Consider the following 18,257-nt stretch of genomic DNA (forward strand, 5'->3'; position numbering starts at 1 on the left):
GACCTGCAGGCATAGCACAGAACGAAGGGCCAATTTTTACACCCTTTTCCTGAAGGAAAAACGCACACTCATTAATTCTTGAGACCCCCCCCACTCCCTCTTACACATCATTTCTCTCTCCCAGTGTTTGCTGCAAACCAGCACACACAGGTGTATGCTGCAGTTAGCAGGTGGTCTTTTCCACCCATCTCCAAAAGATATTCTCACTTTGTCACCTTTCCTACAATCTACCAGCAGGCTCCCATAAAAAACAAGTCTTACTCATTATCAGCTCTTCTCTTCAGCTTCATGGACACCGGAGGGCCTGTAGTTAACAAAACTCTTGAGATAAATACCCCCGGTGCCTGATGTGTGCAGTGCCATAACTGCAATAAAGCTTGGTGGTTGCAGGGGGAGGGCTGGGAAAGCCAGTCTGACCCACAGACCTTCAGGGCCAAATGGAACCAGGATGTGAATACAGTTCATTGACTTTCACAGAGCTTCACCTGCCACTATGGCAATAAGGAATCCAGCCTGTCAGTCAATTCTTAATTAAAAAGAAAAAAGAACATAACTTTGGAACAGCAGGCATAAAATGACACACACCTGAGTTACATAAATAGGATTACTTACTTGCTCTTACCATGCATGCAAGTGGAATTCCTTCAACAGTGCATGCATCCTTCACTTTTTGCTTAAAGAGCACATCCCCCTCCTGGCTAACAAAGGCAGATCTCAAGTGCAAGCATCATCTTCTTACACTCTTCTCTGTTATTGTCTCCAGCTGACCCTGAGCATCTTCTGGGTCAGTGCACACTGAGACCCACCTGAAACAAGCCGAGCTCCACCCAAGCAATCTAAGTGCACAGCACACAGTGCCCAGCCAATTCAGCAGCCTCAAGAACCTTCACTCCAAAGTCTGGTTTACTGTAGAACGCTACTGTGTGCTTCACAGCAAAGCCCTTCACCTGCAGCTGCCTGATCTCCAGCAGCAGGCACCAGTGGAGGCTGTGCTCAGGGCACAGCATGGATCCTGGCTCAGTAACAGCATCACCTCACTTACTGCGAGCAGTTCTGCTGGAAGCTGCTGGGTTTTCAATAGTTGGCCTCCACTGGTCCTCTCCTGAGCTCTGCACCACACACTCATGACAAAAGAAGTCCTTCAAGAGGAAGATGGTCAGTATTTCTGTTGTGCAGATCTCCAAAGACAGGAAAACTGATTAATATTTAAAAAGCACCGAACACATAAGAAATGGAAAACAAGAAACAAATCACAATCATCAGCTTCTCCACACGCCAGGTGCTCATTTTTTCTTCACATCTCACGTACTCACTCTCTCCTCCATGCTCCCTATACACGTCATTCTGAGCAAATAACAGACAACCCCCAAAAAACAGAAGATGTTTTATTGTCTAAAGAGTTGCAATACAACAAATGTGTGATCTGTACAAAGGACACAGTAGAGCAAGTTTAAATACAATCAGGAGAAAGAAGTCCCCAAATTCACAGTCCTTGGACATTATCTTATACCAGAACCTGAACCAACAATTTAAAGATCAACTACAAAACCCAAATGAGTTGTTAAAAAAACATTAAGGTCTCCCAAGAGTCTATGGGTGCATTGTCTTACAGCAGAGATCACAGGGTATTCTGTGAAGGGTCACAATGGCATCTTATTGCCCTCAATGCTGATTTTCACCGCATGGGCCGATCTGCTTTTTTTCCTGATATCTGTGAATTTCCGCATCTGTTTGTCCAGTCGACTCACCCCTTTCTTAGAGCTCCCCTGGAACTTAAAAAACAAAACTAGGAATTACCACTGAAAAAAAAGCAGACGTCCCATAGGCTCAAGAAAAGCAACGCATGCAAGGTGAAGCCTGCGAGTGGGACCTGAAGGAGCCCCCGGTGTGGGGAGGGGCGTGCAGCTCTGCCCTCAGCTCCCCCACGTGGACACACAGCTCCCCCAGCCTCCCAGCCCACGGATGGCAGTGATCACACACACGTCACAGAGGAAAGCTCTCCCACTGCAGAGGTTAACAGACACACGAGATGTTGACACGCTGGCAGAACATACAGTTTGGAATAGCTGTTGTCTGGAGCGCAGTGACAGATATATTGCACAGTGCCATACACACAGGTCCCCTGGGGAAGGCTTTAGAGGCAGCTACACATGACTGATTTGATGCATCAATTCCAAACTGTGATTTATTTTGCAATTAATTCATCAGTGGGAGATTGAAAGAGTGGGGAGATTATTGGGAAATAAAGGAGTGAGGTTGGAAGTGAAAGAAATGCCTAAGGAAAGCTGATCAGATCAGTTACTAGGAGTTGCTGCATTTCATCTCTGTGTTTTAACTGCAGCTGAAGAACAGACACAACACAGCAGTTATTTCACAGGTGAGAAACGCCACTGAAGACAAAGGACATTCCAGTCCACAACCACCTCCTAGATGCAAGTTCCCCTTTAACTGGACAGCAGAAACAGTGATGGAAATTTCACACCTTTTACATTTGGGAAAAAGCAACATGTGGAACATGCTACTTAGCATCTGACCAAAGCAGCTGTTGGGAACTGAGCCTCTGGTTCCACTGCTACAGAACACTCATTTAAAACGAACTCTATTTATTCATACAATTCAGTCAAGTTCTGTCTGGAAGTTCACTGATTTATTTTCAGGGGAGATATCTATATGCGTGCTTTAGGTTTGAGGTTTGTTTTTCATCGTTGTTTTACATGAATAAATACGAAGTTTAAACTCAGCATCTATCATTTGTGCTTGCCTCACATCACTGTTCCTTGATAACACCTCTGCTCACAGAACCTGAACGCAGAGTCAGCACTGCCCACACAATTCTCATGTTGATGCACATTAGTGACTGATCTCCCTCCACTCCACACTCATGGCAGGGGAGTCTTGTCCTGCTTCTGACAACCACCCCCCGAATCTCATTGTCAATGACTGGGAAAGAGGTGTGACAAACATCTTGTTTTGTCTCAGTAAAACACCACAGTCCTACACTGAGAGCTAAGAATTTCTGTGCATCTGTCCAGGCAAACCTGGAGAATTCAAGTAAGAATGAGTTTCAAGTGCCAGACTTGCTGGTATGCCAAGCACCAGAAGCCACAGGTGCAGAGCTTTGTGAGCACAGGGATTCTCATGTAATACTCATCATTTGGGTACCATGGAAGTAACAGGCGCAGGAAGCACGGCTGGTGTCACGTGCTACAGACTTTTTCCTGTACAAATTACAGTTTAGGCCACAGTGCAGACATCAGAGAGTACAAGGAGAGTTTTCCAAGTTTAATGGGGGTGTACACACTCCTTTCCTGTGTGTGCAATCTGCCAACAGCTGAAGCACATGCACTGTTCACACCTCCCTTGAGGGATACCTCTCAAACTTGGGGAAGGCAGTGTCATGGCTACAGGGGCATCCTGTTGCCTTCAATGCTGAACTTGATGGCCCGATGCACTTTGCTGAGTCGTTTCTGTTCAGCAAACCGTCTCTTGTGCTTTTCCAAGCGACTAATACCTCTCTTAATAGTCCCGGGCTAGAAACAACATCTCAATTAATGCAAAGAAGGAAAGATAACAGCAGAAAGATTACAATAGTTATTACCTCTTCCATTTACATCGGTTCTACCACGTGCTCTACCTTTAAATGAAAACCATACCAAGTAGATGGAAGAACCAAATTAAACAAGGCACAGGCCTCTACTGAAGCTGTTAATGGCTGCCGAAACCTCGATGTTTTCCCAAACCAAAATACTATCAGAAGATTATGAAACAAAAAATGGGGGAGAGATAGAAAATATCAGTGGCATACTTATTGAACTGCTGCTTTATTTCAACACGTTCTGAAAATAAGAGGCCTGTAACCAAACTCTTGCAGTAGAGAGAAGCTCTAGAACAGATAAGGTGAAAATCTCTTTCTGATAAGAGAAGCAACGCTACCTGTGGAAAGAATTTGATGGGCTTATCTGAAAACAAACCTGTTGTCTACTCCTATTAGAAGAGGCACATAAAAAGAATCACTATGCTGTTCAGTATCTACAGCAGGAAGGTGACAAGTCCCCAGCTCACTCACAGAGTCACTAGGAGAGGCCCCAGCAACACCCCACACCACAGCTTACCCTGGAGGACTCCATCTCCACGTTCCACTTTGGCCTGACCACGTAGTCCTTGTTGGAGGGCATCGGCACCCTCGCACGGGCACAGAAACCTGGGTCTCCAGGCCTAAGAGCTCTGAAGAAAGGAAAGTTCCCGTTAGGTAACAGCAGCCTCTAACAGAGCTATGACTGATTCAGATACAGGTAATTCTGAAACCGAGTATTATCACTGATTTCAAAGCCTCAAAATGAACGTGTATTGTTAGTTCTTTAGAAATACCTTTTTCTAGTTCAAATAAAAATCAATAAGAATACTTCAACTCACTTTTCCTCTCCTGTTAACACTTTCTCCAGATCCCTGCGGGGAGTCTGACCACCAGAACTGCAAGAAAAATCCATCTTTATTAAGTATTCATACACAGACAAACATAGTAACTTCAAAGGACAATCAAGTACAGCAAGAGAAAAAAAAAACTGAGGTAAGAAATAACTGTTCTTCAATTTACCCCAATACCTGCACACAGTTTTTCTTTATGGGAAGTCCTAGAAAGAAAAATAACGCATTCACATTTCTGCCTGCTATTCCTACCTGCTCAACCTCCTCCGCTGAGGCATCTGTTCCAAATCTCTCTGTTCTCTCTCTTCTCTTGTCATGCCTTTGTAGTTTGAGGTAAGCCCAAAGATGGGACGAGACCATTCATCTAGTAAATAAATAGGTAAGTTAAACTTCCTTATTATCAGTGTTTATTATCTACACACCATTCCTTTCAAGGTTCATATATACTTTTCTCCAGCTGAGCAGCTGATCTATGAACTCTTTGTATTACAGAGAAATCCCAGAGTTGCATACAGAAAGAAAGAGGTTTCACTCATGAAGTCTGTTTCTGCTCACTGTTCAGTGCATTGTTTGTTTGGTTTTTTTTTGGGACGCTCTCAGCTCTAGGAACACTCAGTGTCAGAACCTCCTGCATGGCACAGTGAGTGTTACTTTAGAAATAAGAAAAATATATGCAGAAGAGCAGAAAAAAGGTTTTAGATCAGCTTGTAGTCACTCAAGATGGAACACACCACACGACATTACAGCTGTTTAAGTAGTGGATTTTTAGACAGCCATCCAAGATCTCACTGAACTTCAGAGAAAGGGCTGTTTTCTGACAGCACCTTCCATCCTCAGTAACCTGTGGGAGATGCAGCCAACTTGCCAAGGAAGAATTTGGGCAAAATAAAAGCTATCCTCTAATTTTAAAGCAAAACAGACAGAAACAGGGAGAAGTGCATGCAGATAGGAACCTAACAGCGTTCATTTAGAGCCCTGCAAACAAAGCCATGAGACCAAGGAGAAATCTCACACTGCAGTGACTTCTACTATAGACTGTAACAACATGCAAAAGAAAGACTGATAGAAATTAAATTATCAGAGAGACCTCACTGAAGCAAGATAAAAGGTTTACATACTGATCAGCTTCCCTGCCATATCCTTGTTAGGTCTTGACTCTTTGGGGTGCTTGTAAAGGTACATCACAGCTCGTCCAATTCCACTGTGCTTCAGGGTCTCCTGACTCACGCTTGGCAGCTACAAGAGAAAGCAGAAGTCAGAAAAAGGCAACAAATTCTGTCTGAACATTAATGGTGCCACTGAGTTTTGTAGAAAACAAAATTCTGTTAAGTGTTTATTCCAAATGCTCTTGTGCTTATATTACCCAAAACCACTGTCTTCCTAAACAAGCATTTTGTAAGGATTCAAGTTCACGTGGCAAATGCATTCCAGTACAACTTAACTGGGTCAGAACTTGTGCAGTTCCTTACACAAGGACAAATATTTCTGAACACTCACAGCCAAGTAGTGATGCTGCAAGGCAAATCTAACTTCTACCTCTCTGTCAAGGCTATGCCATACTCTGCTTATGAACGCAGCAAAGCCAACCTAAAGTGAACCATCACAGCACATGAACCACTGCAGTGAGGGAAGATAAGTGACTAAGGTCCAGATTCCAGAATCTAGAAATGCCAGAGCATGGGAACTCCCTGGTAGAGAGCAGGGAATTCGACACGTGCTGTTTGTGAGAGGCTTTCTGAAACATCTCCTGGCCTGCTACTTAATACAGCTTTCTGCTTTATTGCTATCACAAGCAAAATCTTCCTAACAATTCAGTGTCTGCAATTCCCTACCCGCATTTTGTTCAGCTAGACAGCATACCTACAACATAAGGAACACTTAAAATGATGCACATTTAAACCAAACATCTAATTTGTGGTTGCTTCCTCCTGCACTTCAGCACAGGGCCCACCAGCAGTGTCACAGCAGTCAGCACTACGCCTTTCCCCAAAGCACAACTGAAAGCCCACGGATGAAATACAGTTAGAAGGCAGTTTAAAACCTCTTGCAGGATCTTCAGAAGCTCCTCTCGTATCTTCAGTGCTGGCAGACTTCGGTCTGGGAGAGGAGAAAGCCACTCCTTGATGGCAGACATTACACCACTATCGATGAACGTTTCTTTGAGGTCCTGCCTAGGAAGTTTAAAGAACAGAGAATCCACAGTCATGCAACACATCTGGATCTGAAGACATAAAGCTCCACCAAGTGCAACAGTATATTTAATAGGTAAAACTAGGTGTAATTTTAGTTCTGAGGGCACCTACCTCCAGCAATTACCCAAAATGGTTCCCTGCATACTCATTAAACTGGAATGTCACCCTATGAAATCCACTTGCTCCCCAAGACAATAAGCAGCTCCAAGACAGACTCACTTTTTAAGATGCATAACTACAGTTGGCAGCAAAGTCAATTTCTTCAGCGCGGGTTTCTTTTGTGTGTTCAGCTGCCGATCCTCCTGTAGAGAGTTGAGGAATTACAAGATGATAAAAGAAGGAATCAGCAATTCTCATCCATTACAACATTTACAGGGAAAGGGTGAGTGGAGAACTGGAGAAGTGCACCTTTGGCAGAATGACACTGACTTTATGTGCCATGTGACCCTGTGACTCACTTTATGTGAGTGACCCTGTGCCACCCCTTCCTACAGCTTCAAAACACATCTCATATGATGATTTCTCAAATAAATAAGCAAACAAAATCCCCTCCTTAATCAACATTTCATTAAAGTATCACATTAGGAGATTCCCCAAGAATTACATGCTTTTCTATGTCATGATTCAGGTCTATTGCAATAAACTGGAGCTCTGCAGGGTCCTCCATGCGAGGTATGTGCAGCTTACCTAGAAACTCTGACAGTAAACTCACATCTGAACAATAAAAACCAACTAACCAAACAGTAAGAAGTGAAAACACATGCATTCAATGAATACAACTGTACAATGCAGAGGTTTAGAATAAAGCATGGTGTAACTAACATAAAAGTACACAGTTGTGCATCACGTGCTAGAACAGTGTCAGCTGCACTTAGTTAGGTGACTGTGCTCCAAGGTAATTATTTCAGTATCTATTCAGCACTTGAGATCGAATATCAAAAGACCATAATGACCAGCAGTTCTGTGTCCCAATGCGTTAACAGCTTTCCACTCACACTCAATTCATTGAAGGCTCTTCCTACACAGAGGGTTTTTTTATTATAAGTGAGTCTCTTGTAATAGGATTCTGCAATACCTCCCACTCCTCTGCCCCACAACAGCCTGACAGGCTCACAACAAACAACTCAACTGGAGCTCCCTTCTTCTCTGCAACACGTCACTGCTTCTTTTAGAACATTTCTCCACAAAATGGCCTGGGTTGCAAAGGAGCACAGTGCTCATCTCGTTCCAACCCCCTGCTGTATGCAGGGTCACCAACCAGCAGCCCAGGCTGCCCAGAGCCACATCCAGCCTGGCTCTGAATGCCCATCATCTTGTCCAAGACCAGGAGTCACAGCCACCTCCCAGTCCACCATCTCACTCTTCCCTCCCTCCCCAAAACATATTAAGAAAGATTTTTCTTTCTAAAATTGTCCCCAATTGCTTTTAGTAAGTTCCACCTGACAGTTAACTTGATTGCTACTCCAACAACATTCCAAAGACAAAAGACATATCCTGCAGACCTTGCACACAACCAACATATTCAACACAAGTCTCTGAAAGAGGAAGCCTGCCAAACCAAAATTTCCCCTAATTCTATGTTTCTACCAATTCAACACATTACTGTCATTCAAGCACTTTAGAAAACGTTTCTTCTGCAGAACAAATAATTAAGTTCTACATGCTAGTAACTGTATAATGAAATATAGTTCCTTTCTCAGTATCTGATGTACATACATTTTATAAAACATGCGTTCATCTCTTTTTATAGGGCAACTGATCTCCAATGATGAAAGTGTTAACACATTTACTAACCATAATCTTTAAAACAATTTACCTAAGTTTCAACAGAAAGAAAATATTGAATTCAGACCAGCAAAATTCTCATCCACTGTTCAGATACGCACAGCACACAGATTATGTTATACTTCTGAGTACCAGACAAACACACCTCTTTCACTGAACACAAAATAGAAATTAATTTAGAAATTAATTCTGTGTCCCTGGAACACAGAAAACTTACCTCTGCAGCTTCATTCATCTTCACAATCATAGCACTGACCACATCATCTGCATCACTAATGAACGTCCCACCATCACGGTTTCGTCGACGCTTGCCACTCATACTCTTCTTTCGTTGCAGCATCATGTCAAAATCTGACATGAAGTCCATACTGAAATGCAAGGAGAGTCTGCTCATAGAAGAGAGTTTAACTGCCTGTCCTTGTTGAAAATAATTTTATATTTCTCTAGCATCACCTTTCTGAAGGTGTTCCTGAACTCTACTAGAATTCTGTCTCAGTGTCCCTGGAAGATATTAGATGTCTTCAGTACACTAACAGGGAAATCAAAGAGCTTCAGTGGTTCTGAGGTGTGCTCAGAAGTCTGTAAGACTTTACTGAAGCAGCTACAGACATCAGGGTACAAGTGCTAAAGCTGTCACTGAAGCTGTCCAAGATTTAGCTTTCTTGTACCTGCAATGCATTCCTCTGACACTACTAGAGGACACAAGGACAGAAAAGAGAAGGTGAGGTCAAATCACACCTTATCCCCAGTGAGGATAGAACTGTGACTGTGAAAGAACCAATGCTACTACAAGCAGCCTAGCACTGAACTGCTACAAGTACAGGAGGATGTTTGCCTCAGCAGCTATTGTAAGTTTTGATGGGAACTCCAAAATGCTCCACCTGTGCTGCTGCTCCAGTTTTCTTCTATGGATTGCCAAGTGACCAAAGTGAAGAAACAGAGCAGAAACAGGCAGAGAGAACTCTATGTCACAGTCAGTGAGAATGTGTGCTTTATGTTGAGACACTGCCCTTCCCTTGCCTGTCTGCTGCATGAAGTCAAGCTGGTTTATGGAGAGGCTCTTCTGCATAAATCTTGTGTTTATTAACAAAGTATGTAACACATCAACTTACTGCTTCCCTCTTTTAACGTTATCATCAGAGTCAGACTCATCTGCTGTCTCCTTCATCTCTGCATCACCCTTCTCTTCTTCCAAGTCTTCCTGGTTAAAGCCCTGACAATAAAGACAGTGCAAGTCAGTATAGGAGTTAAGACTGAGCATCAACTCAGGTGCTTGACTTTTACATTCTCAAGGCTTCCTCTAAACCCTCTTCAGACTTATCTGGAAGAGGAACAAAAGATTAAGATTTTCACCTACAGCTTTCACACCACTGACTCTCAATAGCAGAGTGGTGAAAATTATTCAACTCAGTCTGCCTCGGAAAGTCCAGGAGATAAAAAGACTTCCCTCCTGAGACACAGTATTCTCCAACAGGAATGCAAACCCCAACAGGCATTCTGGGAAGAGCTTCCCACGAAGATTATACCATCAACTAAATACCAAACCTCCACAATAACACTTACTGTAAATTCCTCTTCTTCTTCATCACCAGACTCTCCAAATATATCTGCGATCAGGTTCCTGGGAAGATAACAGAAACTTTGATCTGTTTACACAGCAGCAGTGAGAACACATTTTCTGTGACATTTCTAATGTGACTGGGTGCAGATCCACCCCTTTCATTTTGCCACACTGACCCCCCTGGCAATACCCATAAAGGTAGATTCTGGCTGGTACTTTTCCATCTTCCTATTCACCATCAGTGTAACTCCCTGCAACCCTGAAGGAATTCATATTCCCAGAAGCACTTACTCTTGTTCATTTCCAGATTCACTGTCACTGCCAAACAGATCTTTCTCTTCCTTTTTCTTCCCAGTATCCTCTTTTCTTTCTTCCTCTTCTTCACTATCTGATACCATATTTTTCTTCCTTTTGTCAGATTTCTCTGAAGCAGCATCACTATCTGATTCTTCAACATCAGAAAGGATTCGTACTTTTTTTGCAGCTGCCAATGGAAAGAAGCATTACTGCCTGCCCTGGTAAGCGAAGTGACAACGGTGTGCTCCCACGGCTGTTCTCTCTCAAATTCAATGTGAACAGCAGGGAAGCCAATTAGTGTTCATTCCTACACTGAAACAACTGCTCTTTTGAAGAAGAAAACACGTTCATTCTGAAATTTGTTTTATCCAGTCAGTAACTGAATAAAACTCCATAAAGCACATCTGTCCATATGAACTTTCACTTTCAAAACTCTCACTCCTAGTATATTTAAGACAAAACAGAGGGAAAATATGACCAGGGAAATAACAGCAAATCAAGGAATAACTGTAACAGAAACAATCAATGTGACAACAGATTCCAGTATAAAGCAAGATCATAGATGCAGAATATTCTTCTGTTAAACCTACTTATCACTCCAAAGCACTGGATATTCACACAGAAATGCACGCAGAACAACCCCCTCCCCAAAAGCAGTGCTCTAAGAACAAACCTACTTTGCAGTTTCACATTTATCTTAGATATTAATTACATCACTACTGCTGGTCAGATCACATTATTTTCGCATTCAAGTTTCTTACGTGCTTTCTCATTCTCATCCTCACTGTCAGAGAGGATGGCTGTTTTCCTCTTCACCGTCTTCTCCTCCTCTTTCTCATCATCATCATCACTGTCCGATATTTTCCGTCTCTGAGGACCTTCTTCTTCACTGTCAGAACCCTGAAATCCCTCCCTCGCTTGTTCGTTATCTGAACGGTGAGAATCGTTCTGCGCCTCCTCCTTCCTGTCCTCCCCATCGCTATCATCAGACTCTATTTCTGGTTTGTGCCTGGCAATGCCCTCGCTCTCCGAGTCGCTGCCCAGCTGTTTGTGGAGCTCCTCGCTCTCCGAGTCGCTGGCCGGCTGCTTCTGGAGCTCCTCATTCTCTGAGTCGCTGGCCGGCTGCTTCTGCGACTCCTCATTTTCAAAGTCACTACTGTGATTCCTGGGAGGTTCTCCATTTTCAGAGTCACTCGCTTGATGATTTAAGGTATCTTCGTTTTCAGAGTCACTTAAGTGTTGGTTTGGACGGTCCTCGGTATCGGAGTCGCTGTCTTTCCCTCCCTGAGCTGCTTCGTTGTCTGAATCGCTGGCATTGTGATTTGGAGGCTCCTCGTTATCTGAGTCACTGTCTTTTTGCCTCGGTGCATCTTCATTCTCAGAGTCTGTCATATGAGGCTCTCCCATTTGCCCATCATCTTCTCCATCGCTGTGTTCGTTCTGGAAAAAAACAAACAAGATCTCAGACAACAAAGCAAAAAACCAAGGAACAAAAAGCATTCCTTGCTTGTCCTTCCTCCCCTTTGATTGCCCAACCTACTACAGACTCAAATACTTTCTCTATAGAAAGAATTGCTAGACAAATTGTGTCAAAAAAATATCAAATACCACAGATCAAGGAAAATCTTCAGAGATCAATGGAACTGTGTCCATCCTGCTGCTCAAATCTATTTTGGAAATAGTAATAGAAAAAGAGCCCTCAAATTAAGATGTCCAAGAAAGGTCCATCTCCCTCAAGGGAGAGTACTTCAAGGCTTCCATTCAGAGAGTCCAGACTTCAAAGTGGATTAGCCCAACTCCCTTCAAAATAATCGACCTCCCATACTGGTCATTTTCTTAAGATGCCAAATAAACTCTTTTGTACGAAATACATTTTACTGAAACTGCAGATGCACTGTTTTCTGAATGAAGCTCAAGAGAGCTTGTGCTCTTTCAACATTTAAAAACACACCAAGATCAGAAGCCCATTAAAAAATACATAAAGCTTTAGTCAGACCAGTTAGGGTATTATTGACAAGCTCTGCGTCTCGATAAATAACAATGTAAGAACAGCCCCAACACTTCTGTCTCTTAAGCTCACAGCCCCCATGCCTACTCAGTATCTATTTGTAAATAGACCGACCTTAAACCCGTAGTAGAACACAATCTTTTATGTCTTCTACCCAGCAACAACAGCCATTTTGGGAAAATCTATCACAAGACACCTGCCTCCATCAGTGCAGACAACAGAATGTTGTTTCATCTTCACAAGATCCAAGTTCTGCATTTGCCCAAGAAAACAGTCTCTGTTGAACTCCCGCTTCTTGATTCAGCTTGCCTACATGGTCACTGTCACCACAGCCACTTTCAGCCAGAAAGGACACTGGAAAGGAACCACTTTACTACATGCTTCTCTGCTTCACAGAGAGACTTTCTAGGGTGACTCTGCCTTCTCAGCTGCAGACTCCTTCCATTAGCATCCGTATTCCAAGAAACACTCAGTTTGTGGAGATAATTACACGTCTCTGTCCTAAAGCTTCCACACCTTGTTACCGATGTCCTTTCATTGGGAGAACACGTTTTCTATTTTTCTTTTCCCACATTCTTCCCCCACACTCAGAGCCATACACAATAATGCAGGTCCATCCATCCTACAGTTACAACAGTTATTATCTTCATAACATATGGATAAGAAGGAATTTTAAATAAAGCAAAACTTTGATCACTTTTAGGGATTACTCCCGGCAGATTTATACAAACTGTTCAGTACAATAACTCTTAAAATGTTGGATCTTATACATTTATTCCCCTGGCTAGCACTTGATACAACTGTAAATTCAACATGACTGAAATATAAGTAAAAGAAAGTTACCATACAATGGGGAAAAAAAAAAAAAGTCAGACCACATAAATTTACAACCAGCACTTCAAATACAACTTCACTATTTCCACCTTCCTTAATACTATAACGCGAGCACTTTCCTCCCTGGCAGCCTTCTCAATCACACTGCTGGTACTGTTCTGCAGTTCTCATCCCTCCTCACAGACAGGAATGGTGTTTCAGTTAAAAAAAACTAAGTCAGGAGTTTTAAATAAAAAGATTAAATATCTACAGATTTGAGGGCACACAACAGAGGAAGATGCACCCAAATCGCTGTTTGTTACAGGATTTTACTTTCTGTTCTTCAAAATATTAATTTGATTGCCCTCTCCTGCCAAGCTTGAAACTAAGAACATGAATATGATGTATTTTCTCTCACTGTATTAAGATAAAAGAAAGCTTGAGCTGCTTGAAACAGCATTACAGATTGGATCATTGAGAGGCACTGAAATGCAGCTGTACATTTAAGTTGATGTGCTTTGCCTGTTTTCTCCTGATTTCAGATGTCTGATATTGAACAGGTACTAACAATTATGACAGCTATAATTAAGCATGTTGTTAAACATCACTACAGAACACAAGAGAAACAGAACTGCTTAAGCTATCAGGCTTGTCTCCTTCCATGCTGTAAGACTAAGAAGTATTTAGTAAACATTAAACAGAACTGAAAAAGCAACTTGAAACCACAGTGACTCTTCATCACTCGATATTTCTAAGAGCAAAAGCGTGGCTCCAGGCTATACAGCCACCTATTCAGAATATATGACTAAGCTACAAAGCACTTCCTACACAAAACACTTGACTCCAATTACACAGCAGCGTTACTACAGCACTTCACAACACACTGAATCTCTCATCTGTTACCACAACCAGGTGGTCACACTTGAGAAGGAAGGTGCTTGGGGAAGGAGAGCATCCATGCACCTTAATTAGCTCCCACTGTGACTACACGGTGCTCTGCACCACAAACCTCAGTGATAATTACAGCTTCTGAACTCCACTGTGATATTGTCACCTACAGCAGAACGGCTTAAGAGACAGCTTGGGAAGCAGCAGGTAATACATGCAACCCTACAGAGGTTGGGCACGGGCATCCCCTGCTCTGATCCTGAATCAGGAAAACAACCAAAGCCAATCGAAAGAGCGCCGTTACGTCAGCCCAGGGAAGCCCTGCAGGGATGTGACAGGTACTGCCTCATCTCAGCACTGCCTCACAGTGGACTGGGCATCTTCTAAAGCACAGCTGAGAGAGCTGACTCGCTCAGAACCGAGGCACAACAAGCAGGCCCTGTCCACAGCCATCGGCGCGAGGTCAGCCAAATACAATTCATACATCCTTGAATGCTTGGGAATGTACTCCATGCAAAAAGCAAGAGCAACTTCACAACGAGATGATAAACATCGTAGGAGAGTGCTGGTCTCTCCTCTACCTCCCTGATACACCTCCCCCGCCTTCCTTAAAAAACAATTCATCACTAAAAAGATATGTTCCAATAAATCCATGATGTCATTCAGAGTCTTCTGTGTTTATTTTTTTTATTTGTCCAATTACTGGACTAAAAGAATAGAAATCCTCAAAAATGAGTAGGTCTCAGGTAAGTGCTACCACATTTTTCTCTAATTCCTTTGCTTTCTTTTCTTCCTCCTCTTTATCTATAAACTTTTAAATTGAGATGTCCTTAGTATTTTTAACTGACAATTCCGTAACGTGAGGCTTTAGTACAGTATAAAATACAGAATACACCAAAATCAAATTTACAGTGTTATCCTTCTACATGAAAATTTCACTGTGAAAGTAGGTTTTTGGATCAACATGCAGCCACTTTTATGACTTACTACTTTGATAATTCATTAAGATGAACAAAAGTGACCCATCCCCTACAATCTCATGAACGGCAGTTGATAAAACTAAGGCACACATAACCATCGTAGGCAGTTCAGGAAGCTTGCTTTCAGTGAAAGATACTTGTGTGTTTGTTAAGAGTCACAGTCAAACCATAACTTCAATCATGAAGACAGCAGCAACTTGCTTAGAGCGTACGATCTAAATCGCTGAAGATTTCCACGTGAACCTGACTCGTACAAACACTGTAAACGTGATTTAATATTCATTACTGTACTAAAACTGCGTGCCATCTGACTCCATTTGACCGAAACAGAATCGGTAAGGACATCAAAGAGAGCATTTATAGATAAAGTGGGGCTGGGGGAAGGAAAGCCAGAAAAGAACTGTGGAAAAGAAAAACCCACATACCTGAGACCTACTTAAGTAATTCCTCAGGATCCCCCTTTTCTTTAAAGTTAAGAACCTGTAAAAAAAGTTGGAAATTTTAAAACTTCAGTTCTTTGTATCTGAGCTCTGAATTTGAGATGAAATAGGAATTAAATCGACTTAACTGATTGGGCTGTCTCAAAGGTATTATTACCTTTGAATGTCATTCCTCCCACAAACTCCTAAAGATGAAAAAAATAATGAGAGAAAATTTAGGATAAACAGAACAACAGATTACTGAAAGCTACTCTCCTTTCAGAGACGGTGGCTCCACACTGTCAGCCAAGCTGCATTTGGAGTTTGACATAGGAAAGCATTAAATGACTAGGAGCAGAAGATTAAAAGAAAACACCTAAATCATTTTTTTATGATTTCAGACAAATCAAGCCAAGCATTAAGGCCTGGGGGTTCACATTTACTCCCAGATAAAGAGGGTTTTTCTAATGCTACTGGGGATTTTTCATTTGTTTGTTTTTAAGTGGACTTTTTAATTTGCCTACAGAGGAAGATTCACAGCTATCACAGAACAAAGCCCTTACAGTGCTGGAGGAACATGCAGAGAACCAAGCAGCAACAACAGGTCACACTGAAGATGCAAATGGTCAAACCTTTGTTTTATTAGGGCAGATTTTCAATTACTTGATAACGTTAAACAAAATTAAAACTCAACAGGAGCACAGAAGAACAACTGATCAAGTTTTCAAACACTGAAGATAAAGCTTAATATAACTGCAACAGCATCACAGCTCTCCATGCTCTCGTTATGATTCCTCCCCATTAAAACAGAAGTACAAAATTCCTATCAAAGACAATTGTTTCTGTCACGCATAAAATTGTATTTCTTTCCCACACAGAAATCCCAACTGTCTCAATGGCAGATGCTGACTGACAGCAAATCCCCTGCAGTCCAGTATCTTTCACTGCAAATATCAGCACCTCTAGAAACAAATCCAAATGTGCTTTGCACTCAAATTCAAAAAAGTGAGCGCTTTCCTTTTGCACTCACACCAAACCTTCACATCCTAACTCTGATGAAAGCACAAATTCAGTAAATGAGGATTGCAAGTTACCCCACAGCAGAGTTGAGCTTCTGAAACACCAATCTGTTCAAAAACACCATACCATGCATTTTAAGCAATTTTTTAAAATGGATACGAAGCCCAAGGGATGTCAAAGTCAGTTCTGATCTTCATGCAACACGCAACACAATTTGCAAAGCAGAGTAAAATGGCTCTGATTTTAATTTTGAAGAGCTCTCCATAGCAGAACTCTGATGGCAGAAGTTGGGATTTTCCAGTCCAAAATCCTCCCATCAAGGCCAAGGAAAACCTGATGTCATTCTATCATCTCAAGACACCAGAAATTCCTCAAGATTAACCCCAGAATCATCCCAGACACAGGAGATACTTTTTTATCAGAATTTTTTTTAAACCCCAGGAGTCAAACCATGAGTAATAGCACCTCTCCTCCAAATACAGCCCTGTATCACAACACCAGCACCTTTTTTCAAGGGGCCAAGTTTTCAAAGCACAGAGCTGTTCAGAAGAAGACCCATCTTTCCACACAGGGAGAGTTATTCCTTTGTGAATGACAAAGTGAAAAGTGTACCACAGAACAGACTCCAGAGGCAAGGCTCATGTCCAAAAGCAAAGATGGAAGATGAGAAAGCATTTATTCTTTGGTAAGGAAATCTCTACCTCCATGACGCATGGTTTTACATTACTATGTCAAATTTAAAGCAAAATTCCAAACCCTTCAACCCACTGCACAGAATTTAAAATCCAGGAAGTTTATCTTCTTGCAACTGAGTGCATGTTATACTTTTTCTAGTGCAAACAGTGACCACTGTTACAACAACTGAAGACCCAACAGCCAAGAGTTGAGATGAGACAAGACATTCGTTTCTGCAAGTAAAGTTTTGCCACACAGAGCCCTCCAGACCCAATGAATAAACACTGAAGCCTCAATTAAGGATGCGATACACCTTTAAATAGAAAGTCAGTTAACAACAGAGCCATCTACACGAAGCACTAACAGTACCTCTGAACGGTGCCCTACACTTCCATTCTCAGATCCAGAATGCTGCTCGTTTCCTTCATCTTCAACGTCAGATCCCGAATCTCTTTCATCTTGCACCGGAGTAGCTCCACCATCATCTGCCCACAAGAAAAACAAGGGAAAACCCGGTGACATTTCCTAACGCGTACCGGGAACTGAAGGCTCCGGGGGGCCCAGCAGCCGGGCCGGGACACAGCCGTGAGGTCACGTAGGGACACAGCCCGCACAGACTGCCTGGGGCACAGGGAGACACAACCCCCTCGTCCGTCCGTCCGTCCGTCCGTCCGTCCCTCCCTCCCTCCGGGCCCTAGCGTCCGTCCCGCGCCGCTACCTGACTGGCCCCCGCTGTAGTACTCGCTCTCCATGGCAGGCCGCCGGCCCCGCGAGACCCGGGGGCTGGCGGCGGGGCGAAGCCCTCAGCGCGGCGCTCAGCGCTGAGACCCGCCGCCTACGACCGCCGCCGCCGCCGCCGCCGCCGCCCGGCTGCACAGGCCCAAAATGGCGCCTCCCCTCAGAACAGCCACCGGTCGCCCACGCGCACGCGCGAGTAGCACCCGCCCCTTTCTCCTCGCGCCCCGGCCCGGTAGCTCTCGCGATAGTTCGGGAGTGCCGCCAGGGAGCGGTGCAGACGTTGGGGCGGGCGGGCGCTGTGGGAGGGGCGTGGGATTCGGATGTGCCGTTGGAGCTGGTGGGAACTGAACACCGATTTCTATGGTGGCAAACTGGCAATGGATGATTATTCGCTGCTTTATGCAGCCTGGGGATCCCCCTGCCAGTGGGCAGGGCAGATCGCGCCCCAAGCAATCC

The 18,257-nt window shown here is 43.2% G+C and overlaps 1 protein-coding gene across 2 annotated transcripts; it reads right to left on the reverse strand.

Moving 5' to 3' along the window:
- Nucleotides 1–1,369: 1,369 nt before the first annotated feature.
- Nucleotides 1,370–17,872, reverse strand: IWS1 (interacts with SUPT6H, CTD assembly factor 1). Of its 2 annotated transcripts, XM_042885350.1 has the most exons (15): nucleotides 17,782–17,872; nucleotides 17,433–17,548; nucleotides 11,022–11,700; nucleotides 10,255–10,447; nucleotides 9,966–10,023; nucleotides 9,515–9,615; nucleotides 8,620–8,770; nucleotides 6,837–6,919; nucleotides 6,467–6,596; nucleotides 5,544–5,661; nucleotides 4,678–4,789; nucleotides 4,414–4,470; nucleotides 4,113–4,224; nucleotides 3,372–3,530; nucleotides 1,705–1,772 (listed from the first exon to the last, which is right to left on the reverse strand). In XM_042885350.1, the coding sequence occupies exons 1-14, from the start codon at nucleotides 17,813–17,815 to the stop codon at nucleotides 3,402–3,404; spliced, it is 2,073 nt and encodes a 690-aa protein (XP_042741284.1). In that variant the 5' UTR covers nucleotides 17,816–17,872; the 3' UTR covers nucleotides 1,705–1,772; nucleotides 3,372–3,401. The 2 variants fall into 2 exon arrangements, with proteins under 2 accessions (XP_042741283.1, XP_042741284.1); XM_042885349.1 differs by lacking the exon at nucleotides 3,372–3,530 and having other exon boundaries at nucleotides 1,370–1,772.
- Between the last annotated feature and the right edge of the window lie 385 nt (nucleotides 17,873–18,257).

Source organism: Lagopus leucura, unplaced genomic scaffold, assembly GCF_019238085.1.
Source record: "Lagopus leucura isolate 7727_CA_CO unplaced genomic scaffold, USGS_WTPT01 Super-Scaffold_100049, whole genome shotgun sequence".
In the NCBI taxonomy this organism is placed as follows: domain Eukaryota; kingdom Metazoa; phylum Chordata; class Aves; order Galliformes; family Phasianidae; genus Lagopus; species Lagopus leucura.

Coding starts and splice junctions, on each gene's coding strand:
- IWS1 (XM_042885349.1), bottom strand. CDS start 17,815: ATGGAGAGCGAGTACTACAGCGGGGGCCAGTCAG. Junction 17,549..17,781: donor CTACAGCGGGGGCCAGTCAG/GTAGCGGCGCGG, acceptor TCTTGTGGGCAG/ATGATGGTGGAGCTACTCCG. Junction 6,920..8,619: donor AGATGAATGAAGCTGCAGAG/GTAAGTTTTCTG, acceptor AACTCTCTACAG/GAGGATCGGCAGCTGAACAC.